The following is a 12,081-nucleotide window of genomic DNA, read 5'->3' as shown; positions in this document are numbered from 1 at the left end:
AGAAACCCCATCTCTACTAAAAATACAAAATTAGCAGGGCGTGGTGGCGCATACCTGTAATCCCAGCTACTTGGGAGGCTGAGGCAGAAGAATCGCTTGAACCTGGGAGGTGGAGGTTGTGGTGAGCCGAGATCACACCACTGCACTCCAGCCTGGGCAACAAAAGCGAAACTCTGTCTCAAAACAAAACAAAAACAACAAAAAACCATTAGATACAGACATTCACTTCATAATGTGACCTAGGGCTATAAAGCTGGAATATGAGCAGGTCATGGTGGTTCTGTATTTCTGCTCTCACGGGAGTCCCATGAACTGAGAACATACGGCATTTAAATGTCATGCTACTCTACCAGAAGCCTTAAAAAACTATCATTTGGGCATCTTCAAAGTTCCAGCTGAAGGTGGCAACTGAGCTCCTCTGAGGCACTCTCTTACCTCAGCACCCTCATCTTAACATCTCCATGAGCAAGGCTACAGTACTTTCATAAATTGGCCCTTAATACAACCTATGTGGTAGGCACTTTTTTCCACTTAAATAAGGTTAAGCAGAGGTTTGAAGGAAAACTTAATCAGTGTCAGAAACACAACTCATACCCAGGTCTTCAGAGTCTAAACCCAGTGCATTTTGTACTCCACCAAGCTCCTTGTGGTCTCTTCTGGACTATTTTTCCTAGAGTTCTCAAAAAGACTAGCTGGGCCAGCACTACAGAGGCTACATATTAGCAGTGATCAGGAAGACACGTTCAGTCGTGGATCAAGCAGATATGGTCCTGCACCTGTGACAATGCTTAGCATTCGAACTACTCCACAGTTCTGGACTAAGTACCACAAATTTAAAGTTGCAGAGCTCAATCATTTGTGTGTGTTTTGGAGACAGGGTCTCACTTTGTCACCCAGGCTAGAGTGCAGTGGCATGATCTCGGCTCACTGCAGCCTTGACTTCCCAGGCTCAAGCGATCCTTCTACCTCAGTCCACCAAGTAGCTGAGACTACAGACGTGCACCACCACGCTTGGCTGATTTTTGTACTTTTTGTAGAGACGGGGTTTCGCCATGTTGCCCAGCCTGGTCTCGAATTCCTAGGCTCAAGTGATCAGCCTGCCTTGGCCTCCCAAAGAGCTAGGATTACAGGCGTGAGGCACTGCACCTGGCCAATCATTTGCAAAAACTAAATTCATTATATAAAAAACTGACCAGTTCCATTAATAATGCAAAGACATTTAAATAAGAAACTGCAATCCAACTTTCAAATGTTTTATTTTTAGTGTTTTTAAACATTTTAATACAACAAGGATATAAAATAATATATATTAGTTAAATCTGGATTTAATTTAGAATCAAGATATTTACTTATGTACAAACACTGTGCTTCAAGGTATGGCTACCACAGGAACTTTTACATCTTCAAGTAATACTAGTTTCTCTGTGGATAGAGAGACATTTAGGTAGAATTAACAAAACAAAACATGTCCGTTTTAGTCCAAGCTAATTTTGCTTCTCCCATTAAGTACCAGTTTCCACTTTCTTTGTTCCATATCAGAAATACTTCATTTTTCTAATAATACATAGATCCTCTGAATAAAACTTAGTAAAACTAAACACTTTTAAGATGACATTACTAACTGATAATATTGCTTGGCTATGTTCAATTCTCCAGACAACCCAGTCCTTCAGATTGAAAGAGACCTGAAGCAACAATGAAATTAACATAGTGTTCTTTCTCTTCCCATATCAGGCACAAACCTTCCTTATGCTGAAATATGAACTACACTGAATAAAAAGTTCTTTGGTTAATTTAGGATAGAATGTATTCTAAAAACCAGAATAGCTGAAATATGGCTTACAGATTTCAGAGATATTTGTACAGAACTTGAAGCAAAGTAATTGGTCACATTTTAGTTATTTGAAATTGGTGGCATTATATCCGGGTGGGGTGAGAAGGGGGGTCCAATACCTAGTTTCATACTAATTTTAGTCATTCAAAGTTACTCAAAGACAGGGAAAAGAAACAACCTACTCAGTCTCTTTCCATTCTTATTCATCACCTGAAGCATTATGACCTTTGATGTTACCAACAATTCTCTATAGCAGTATGGGGTAATGCAGGCTAAACCACTTACAAACATAAACGGTTAAACTGTCAAGTTGGCATTATGGACACCTTTGCTGGCTTAGAAACTGTCTAAATGAAACCAATACTGTTTAAGAAAGCAATTGGACTATTCTACAAGAGAGCTTTCTTGTCTCAAATGCCTGAATACCTTAAAGAACTGGCAAATGACTAGATTATCATTACCTTTATTATGAAGAAAACCTAAGTCTATAAAAGACTGTCAAATAATTACATTTATTAAATTAGTTTAAAACAAGAATGTGGTTAATGTTCTTAGGCAATTTAGATCTAGAATCCTTTAAAAAAGCTTACTATGAAATTAATGGTGAAACTGCCTTTTGTTGAACACAGTCAAAGCAAATTAGTGTTATAAATATGACTTTGTGAATACATGAGTAATACTTTTCAAACAGATGTTTCTAAAACAGACTGTTTCTTATCAGCTATAAAAGAATCTGGCTTCTCTGTTTCCCATTTACAAATTATAGGATTTCTGGAATTCTTAGTAAAAACACACAGGCAGGGACAGGGCATGAAAGACCACTGCTCACAGAGTAAAGAGCTACATTCCCTGCAGGTCTCTTGGTCCAGCGGGTTCTGGTCTCTCAGTCACTGACTTTTTCTTCTGAATAGCCCACATTATTATTTAATTTAATTAATTAATTAATTTATTTATTTGAGACGGAGTCTCGCTCTGTCGCCCAGGCTGGAGTGCAGTGGCATGATCTCAGCTCACTGCAACCTCCGCCTCCTGGGTTCAAGTGATTCTTCTGCCTCAGCTTCCCGAGTAGCTGGGACTACAGGCGTGGGCGCGCACCACCATGCCCAGCTAATTTTTGTATTTTTGGTAGAGACGGAGTTTCACTGTATTGGCCAGGCTGGTCTCGATCTCCTGACCTCGTGATCTGCCCGCCTCAGCCTCCTAAAGTGTTGGGATTATAGGCATGAGCCACTGCACCTGGCATAGCCTACATTATTTAACTGACCGGTTCTAAGGCTAAGTTCATTACTTTCTGATTTCAAAGGATACAAATAAATAGAGCTAGAAGTTCTATTTTTGTCCTAGCAATTCTGGTCAGAGAACTATGGAGATGACAGCCACACATAGAATTCTTGCAGCACAGCCACGAAAGGTTTCCCCCAAATTATTTGGTGACAACAGCAAACCTGTCTCCTTCAAAACCTCTTACTCTCTACCAACCAACTCTTCAATTACCCTTCAATAACACTACCCTGCCTGGTCTTTAAAAAAAAAAAAAAAAAAAAGGAAAAGGTTAAAAAATGCAACACTGCTCCCAGGAACACAGAAAATGCATCGAAGACTTGCAACATAACCTCCAGTTTGCATCTCCAAACCAAAAACCTTTTGGTTCCTTCTATACTAAAGTCTCCGTGATGACGTAAGCCTCTCACAAGTCTGCAACTACAGAACCAAATACAAGGTCAAAAAATATGTAGAAAAAAGCCATGTAGCTTCTCTGCCTAGCCACATTCACAGATAAAATGTAAACATAAATACTATCTTCACTGTGGTTTAGATTTTAACCAGAAAAAAAATATGAAGAAAAAATCTGGAAATTTCTGGACAAAACAAAAAGCAACTAAAATATAGGTTTCATGTTTAGGTAAAACTGAAAATAATTTTGTCTCAATGTTTTCCAAGAAAGAGATGATTAATTTATGTAAACACTGCCTTATAATAGTTAAAACAGTAAGTTATAAACCTAACTTACATTTTTCTCACAACATATATGAGCAAGTGCAAGGCTGAAAAGTTATTTTACAATCCCCATTGCAGTCTGTTGTTAGGTACTCTCAATGTCAATAGCTCTGCAAAGTTAGTTGCATTTGATTTTTCTATTTGGTCCTAGAATAGAATTTATATTAAAGAAAGAAGACCGAGGTTAATAGCTCTTTAACTTTTTGTTATTGATTGAGACAGGGTGTCACTCTGTCACCAAGGCTGGAGTGCAGTGGCATGATTACAGCTCACTGTAGCTTCCTTGGGCTCAAGTGATCCTTCTGCCTTAGCCTCGCATGTAGCTGGGACCACAGGCATGCACCACCATGCCCAGCTAATTTTCTAAAAAACTTTTTGTGGGGGGGATGAGGTCTCACTTTGTTGCCCAGGCTGGTCTCGTTTACCTGAGCTCAAGTGATCCTCCTGCCTCAGCCTCCCAAAGTGCTGGGATTACAGGCATGAGCCACTGCGCCCAGTCTAACTTGCTTTTTTTTTGTTTTTCTGAGATGGAGTCTTGCTCTGTCATCCAGGCTGGAGGGCAGTGGAGTATCTCAGCTCACAGCAGCTTCTACCTGGGTTCAAGCGATTCTCATGCCCCAGTCTCCCAAGTAGCTGGGATTACAAGTGCATACCACCATGCCTAGCTAATTTTTGTAGTTCTAGTGGAGATGAGGTTTTGTCATATTGGCCAGTCTGGTCTCAAACTCCTGACCTCAAGTGATCTGCCTGCCTTGGTCTTCCAAAGTGCTGGGATTACAGGCGTGAGCCACTGCACTCGGCCATGTTCTTAAGAGAAGGGGTCTTGCTGTGTTGCCCAGGCTGGAATGCAGTAGTTAGTCATAGCCTCAACACACTCCAGCCTAACTCCTGGCCTCAAGCAATCTTCCTGCCTCAGCCTCCTCAGAAGCCGGGACTACAGCCTTGCACCACTGCACTTGGCTTAACGTTTTAACATTAATGTTGTCATAGAGTTTTTTGAACTCTTTCCCAAAAGCCAACATCAGTGCCTCCCTAGCTAAATTCAGTCTGTTCTGTCACTAGAAAAATAACAGTAACACATCTTTTGACCTCAAGGGTCAAACCACTCTAACTGGCATAGGAAACATCCTTTATTTTTCATGATTATGCAACTCCTTTACATGATGGCATTTTGTTCCTAGCATGTAACAGAATCACCAATTTAAGATATCAGAGTCTGAGGTGTGAGATTTAAAAGCATAAAACTTGAATTGCCTCACAGCATTTCTCAAGTGAGAAATAAATAATGTTCACAGCAGACACAAACTGGGGTCCTTCAGCACTAGCTGAGACTTGTTTGCATAATTTCCTTTCCTACCCAATTCATTTGGGCTCCTGTGTAGCTTATACAGGGGTGGAAATAGGACTCAAAGTGCAAAAATAAAATATTTCACCCAGATAACAAAGGAGCAAGCTTCTGATATGCGGCCTAATTTTAGGCCTCAGAATGCCAGCACCTTTTCTAAGTTTTTGTTTTAAAATGGAATGTAAAACCTAATTATTATTCCCAGCAGCTAAGCTCATTAGTTGGGGTTTAAATTCCAATTCTATAACCATCCTACTGTCATAACTATTGTAAAAAATCATTAAAAATAAAGTAACAAATGTTATCACAGAGGTGAAATTACTTAAAGTACTATATTTCTAGTGTTGTAAATAGCAGCTAAGTTATATCACTTCCTGACTGCCAAATTAAGACTAAATACAAAGAAGGTATATACACCATTATATTTAAAAGTAAAAAACAGCACAACTTTTTCATATCCAAGTATGTCTGAGACTGTTTACTTCCAACGGCCAAGAATGATAAATTTCAAAAACCAAAAAGTTGTATTTTGCGTGCTATAAGTTTCTTTTCAGGAGAAAACAATTCTTTGCATGCATACCTCCCTACTTAATGACAAAAGAACTTTATCTAACATCTGGTAAAACACTCCTATTTGGCTTATTAAATAACACCATTAAAAAAGCATAAAATTGGACTGTCATCTACTATAGCACAGAGTTATTCTGGGTACCTATACTACTAACATTAAGTCCATTTATTTTTATGGATGCAGCCATTTTTCCCTCATGAATACTTACTGATGGTTATACTGAAACCTCAGAACAAAACAGGCACTGCATCTTTTGTTGCATCTTTGGTGAAAAATGCCAGCTCTACATTTGCATTAATGAGGAGACCAATGGCATCCTAGCCAATACTCTGTCACGTCATCTATGGCCTCTTTCATTCTCCTCTTATTTCAGGCATCCTGGTATGCTCAGTATACTTAAAAGATGGTTCAGAAGGCAAAAACTGTCAGTAAAACAGATCATGTCCCAGTGTGGCATTTTTTTAAACTGACACAGAGATTAGTCCAAAGAACAAGTACTGATCACTTGGTAGGGTTTCTTCTTCTAAAGATAATAAGTAGCTTCAAAACATATTATTTCTTGACTACAGCCTTACTGGAAATCAATGAAAATTCCTCAATCAGCAAACTGCTCAAGTTGACTTGTTTAAAGTTCAATAAGCAAATACTCAACAGGTAAGGGTACAGCCTGACTTCAATCACAACATTAAGTCTTCCTAAAGAGAAGGGGCAGAAAACATCTACTTAAGCTTTCTGTTCAAACAGCTACATAAGGACTCTTGATTGTTCTTGCTTGCTTTTTATAATCATAACTTTGCTCAGAACAGAAAACTTTACTTTGTCAACACATAAGCCAGGCATCTAGGAACAACCTAGGGGGAGAATGCAAAGTTACTCATTTTTAACAACTATTATATATTTAGTCACAAATTCATTAGAAAGATAGTCTTCACCCAATTAGTCTTTTCATTATTGCTGGTTTTGAAAATGGCCAACAATATTCATTAGGAACTGTGCCATTAACATTGCATTCAAAAAAAGAGAACATGGGAAACCAAATCCTTGCTCTCCTACTCTGCTGATATGCTCTGGTATTGGCCAGAGTATGGTAGTACAAAAAGAGTCTTGTTGTTATATAAAAAGCAATAAACACATCAATGGAATAATGTTCATGGGCAGCCAAGATGAAGAAGATTCCAAAGAGGTTGAGAACCCAGGATAAAGTGTGCAAGAAATTCCAGCTTCTTGGTGTATCTAGGAAAAGGACAGAAAGATCATTTTAAAGCTACATTCCTTCCAATGCTTCTCAGTCACATGTTTCTCAGGTCAGGCTGTTTTGCCATTCTTCACAGGATCTGACACCCTTCCCACAGCCTTCACTGCAGCTAGTTATCTAATATACATAGAAGCACTAAAAAGATACTTACATTCAGTGACAAAGAAATTCAGCATAGTTAGGACGACTGTGTGGCCACTAAACATGTAATCTCCACATGTGTGAACACCAGTCAGGGTCATACCAAAGCCACTCCAAATGGCAAAGGCTCGATGTAATTTCTCCCATACACTGCCATATATCTATAAAGAAAAGTTAAGAATTAGTGCTTCAAATGCTTAGGGAGGTGGGAACTTCCCAACATCCATTCCCATTGAAATTCAAATGCTAAATAACTTAGAAATAAGATCTAAGCCAAAGCAGTTAGGTCCTCAGTCTAATGAATTCCAGGCAGACTTCAAGACTGGGTGGGTAAAGCTTGGCTGTACTCAGAAATATTTTGGTAATTAAATGAAATCAGGCTGGGCGCAGTGGCTCATGCCTGTAATCCCAGCACTTTGGGAGGCTGAGGTGGGCAGATCACCTGAAGTCAGGAGTTCAAGATCAGCCTGGCCAACATGGCGAAATCCCATCTCTACTAAAAATACAAAAATCAGCCAGGCATGGTGGCGCGTGCCTGTAATCCCAGCTACTCAGGAGGCCGAGGCAGGAGAATCACTTGAACCTGGGAGGCAGAGGTTGCAGGGAGCTGAGATCGTGCCACTGTACTCCAGCCTGGGTGACAGAGTAAGAGTGTGTCTAAAAAAAATTAATTAATTAAAAATAAGTAAATAAATGAAATCACTGTAACATGAACTCCTTTACTAGGAGTTCCTTTATAATAAAAAGTTCTCTATAACACAAAAACATCTCAAAGTTTTTAATCCAGTATCACAGTAGTATTTGCTTGGCTATTCTTGCCAGTAAGACATAGGCTATGACAGACAGAGATCAATGTCTGCCTTTCAACATCCACTCTCCCCTTCTTCACTGGTAACAGAATCCCAAATATATTGAGGCAGCAATGAATTTAGCCACAATATTGCCTTTCCCAACCTCCCTTGTAGCTAGGTGTGGCCACGTGACTAAGTTCTGTACAATAAGATCTAAGTAGAAGTGTTAAGGGTTTCTGGGAAGGCTACTTATCAAGGTAAGAGACAACAGTTTTGAGGAAGTCTTTTCTAACTTTCTACCTTCCCTTCTTTTAGTCTACAACTCAGACTCATTCAACTGGAGGTGAAACTCCAGCAACCATCTTGGACCACAAAGTGGCTTTGAGGCTACAAGCCAAGTATTGGGATAGCAGACCAGAAAGACAGAAGAATGATGGGGTTTTTTTGGATGACTTCATAAAATTCAGATCTGGTGTACCTACCTTCAGACTCTTTTTTGAGAGAGAATAAAGCATTGTGTGTTTATTAAACCATAGCCACTTTGAATTTCCAGTTATCAACAGCCAAACCTAATCCCAACTCCCATACATAGCCTAAAAAAGCAATCCATTTTGAGGAAGACTTTGAGTGATAGCTGCTTTACAAAAGAGGGGCAGTCACTACTTAAAAAAAAAAAAAAAAAAAAGGCATACTGCCAGGCACGGTGGCTCACGCCTATAATCCCAGCACTTTGAGAGGCTGAGGCGGATGGATCACCAGAGGTCGGGAGTTCAAGACCAGCCTGACCAACATGGTGGAACCCATCTCTACTAAAAGTACAAAAATTAGCCAGGTGTGGTGGCACATGCCTGTAATCCCAGCTACTCAGATTGAGGCAGGAAAATCTCTTGAACCCGGGAGGGGGAGGTTGTGGTGAGCGGAGATCGTGGCATTGTACTCTAGCCTGGGCAGCAAAAGCAAAACTCCATCTCAAAAAAAAAAAAAACAAAACAAAAATAAACAAACAAAAAAACCCAGCATACTAATATTATAATAATAATACAATTTAATAATAACATAATAATGGTACAAAAAGGTGCTAAAATTTTATGTGCATTTACTATGTGCAAGGCATGCTGCGAAGTGCATTATGTGTTATTGCATTTAATTTCCACAGCAATCCTATGAAGTGATTTAATTGTACAGATGAGGAAACTGGCTTAGAAAGGTCACATAGCTAGTAAATAACATAGGCAGGATGTGAACCCAGGGGGCCCAATTCCAAAGCCCTGTCTTCAAGATTCTATCAAATATGACCAAAATAAACAACTTCATAGATATCACAATCTCATTAGGAATCTCACCTGCTGATTATACACTACCCAGCTTTCCCTTTCTGCCTCATTTGAGGGAAAGAGACGAAGAAGAATTTACTATTAGAGAGAAAGAAAGAGAATACACATGGGTTTGGTTCTTCCGTGATCGCTATGAACATGGGCTTAGAGATATTACTCTTGAGAAAGTAAAAAATCATGTAGTAAATAAAGAGAAGGGACTGCTACAAAAATGATTCAACCAAGGATAGGAAACTAGTGATGCCAGTCAAAAGGTATCTCTCCATCCTTTCCCATCTTAAATGTCCCATATATTCTTCCAGAAAAATAAAAAATGAAACACAACAGAGCAGAACGAAGAGGATGTTTTGATAAGAGAACGTGTAGAAATATGCATTAAGTGTTTCTAAATTTCAAAAATAGACATGTTCTTGGTTCTGTCCTCAAACCCCTTACTTCTGGGAATGCAATTTCAAGCAATTAATTTATTATAATGAAAGCACCTTACGGAATTCACTGTAAGGGATTTGATTTCAAGTTACTATCACTTTAACCTTCTATTTATAACAATTGCTGCAAATAATACGGGTCAGTAAGTAGGTTATATTATAATTCAAAGCAATTAACAGTATTTAGGTCAGATTGGAGGAGAAATATCTATATATAACTAACTGATAAAAACAGTCATTAGAGACAGAAAAAGGGCTGTTTATACCATAGAGGGATGGTATCTAATTTATTTTTGCAGCATATGTTGCAGCCCTATGCACATATATCCCTCTCCTCGGCGGCTGTCCTACAATTAAATCCCTAAGCTATGGAAAATTTTCTCTTTTCAGTGTAATAAGCTTATATTTTTCTTTTCTTTTTTTTTTTTTGAGACAGAGTCTCGCTCTGTCACCCAGGCTGGAGTGCAGTGGCTCACTGCAAGCTCCGCTTACTGCAAGCTCTGCTGCCTCCCGGGTTCACGCCATTCCCCTGCCTCAGCCTCCCAAGTAGCTGGGTGCTCGCCACCATGCCCGGCTAATTTTTTTGTATTTTTAGTAGAGACGGGGTTTCACCGTGTTAGCTAGGATGGTCTCGATCTCCTGACCTCGTGATCCACCCGCCTCGGTCTCTCAAAGTGCTGGGATTACAGGCGTGAGCCACCGTGCCCAGCCTATATTTTTATTCTTTAAAATCTGTCCTGGCTGGGCGTGGTGGCTCATGCCTGCAACCCCAACACTTTGGGAATTTGAGATGGGAAGAACACTTGAAGTCAGGAGTTCAAGACCAGCCTGGACAGCAAACCGAAATCCTGTCTCTAGGGAAAAAAAAATTAAAATCAGGCCAGGTGCGGTGGCTCACGCCTGTAATCCCAGCACTTTGGGAGGCCGAGGTGGGTGGATCATGAGGTCAGGAGTTCAAGACCAGCGTGGCCAAGACGGTAAAACCCTGCCTCTACTGAAAATACACAAATTAGCCGGGTATGGTGGCGGGCGCCTGTGATCCCACTTACTTGGGAGGCTGAGACAGGAGAAGGAGAATCCCTTGAACCCAGGAGGCGGAGGTTGCAGTAGGCCAAGATCGCGCCACTGCACTCTAGCCTGGGTGACAGAGAAAGACTCCATCTCAAAAAACAAAAAAATTTAGCTGGGGTGTGGTGGTGTATGCCTGCGGTCCCAGCTACTCAGGAGGCTGAGGCAGGAGGACTGCTTGAGACCAGGAATTTGAGGCTGACAGTGAGCTATGATCATGCCACTGTACTCCAGCCTGGGCAACAAAGCGAGAATCTGTCTTAAAAAAACAATGACTAAAATAAAATAAAATCTCCCCTAATCAACTAGAATACTATTTGGGTGAAACTCTTCATACCATGTACACAGCATACTATTTTGGAGAAACTGTGCACACCATGCACAGAAACAAATTCAAAATAAATTAAAGTTGTAAAATATAAAAAAATAAGACCATAAAAGCATCAGATATTATCTTTCATCAATCAGAATGGCAGTGCTGGCAAGAGGGTAAGAAAGCTGACATGCATACATGTTGGCAGTAGTGAAAAACTCATCTTTTCAAGTGTGTATTTTAGCAATATATATCACTTTTTTTTTTTTTTGAGATGGAGTCTCGCTCTGTCGCCCAGGCTGGAGTGCAGTAGTGTGATCTCAGTTCATTGCAACCTCTGCCTCCCAGGTTCAAGCGATTCTCCTGCTTCAGCCTCCCAAGTAGCCGGGATTACAAGTGCCTGCCACCATGCCCAACTAATTATTTGTATTTTTAGTACAGATGGGGTTTCATCATGTTGGCCAGTCTGGTCTTGAACTCCTGGCCTCAAGTGATCCGCCCACCTCGGACTCCCAAACTGCTGGGATTACAGGCATGAGCGACCTCGTCCAGCCCATATCATATTTTTCAATGTGCGTGTCCTTTAATTCTGTAATTTTACTTCCAATAATTTATCTTAAGAGATAACTAAGTAAGTGCAAAAGTACAATGTACAAGAATGTTTACTATAGCACTGTTTATAAATAGTAAAATTCTGAAACAATCAAAATGTACATCATTTGGAACCTGGTATCCACAATGGACTACTGTTAAAAAGATGTAGTTCCTTTTAGAAAAAAGTAAACAACATACTATTAAATGAAAAATAGGCTAAAGAGGCTGGGCGCGGTGGCTCACGCCTGTAATCACAGCACTTTAGGAGGCCAAGGTGGGCAGACCACGAGGTCAGGAGATCGAGACCATCCTGACTAACACTCACCCTGTCTCTACTAAAAACACAAAAAAATTAGCTGGGCGTGGTGGCTGGTGCCTGTAGTCCCAGCTACTCAGGAGGCTGAGGCAG

The 12,081-nt window shown here is 40.1% G+C and overlaps 1 protein-coding gene across 2 annotated transcripts in view; it reads right to left on the bottom strand.

Annotated features, from left to right (window-relative positions):
- Window positions 1–1,237: 1,237 nt before the first annotated feature.
- Window positions 1,238–12,081, bottom strand: part of SAMD8 (sterile alpha motif domain containing 8) — a 64,280-nt gene continuing 53,436 nt past the window's right edge. The window contains exons 5-6 of one of the 2 annotated variants that reach the window (XM_011928492.1): window positions 7,155–7,305; window positions 1,238–6,981 (exon numbers count right to left, since the gene is read on the bottom strand). In XM_011928492.1, coding sequence (XP_011783882.1) covers window positions 6,677–6,981; window positions 7,155–7,305 — 456 coding nt within the window. In that variant the 3' untranslated portion in view covers window positions 1,238–6,676. Of the gene's footprint in view, window positions 7,306–12,081 lie in introns of both variants that reach the window. The other variant, XM_011928499.1, reaches the window with a different exon arrangement.

Source organism: Colobus angolensis, unplaced genomic scaffold (assembly GCF_000951035.1).
Source record: "Colobus angolensis palliatus isolate OR3802 unplaced genomic scaffold, Cang.pa_1.0 Scaffold12, whole genome shotgun sequence".
Classification (NCBI taxonomy): domain Eukaryota; kingdom Metazoa; phylum Chordata; class Mammalia; order Primates; family Cercopithecidae; genus Colobus; species Colobus angolensis.
Note: the sequence above shows the minus strand (reverse complement) of the source record. Positions and strands in the feature narration are given on the sequence as shown.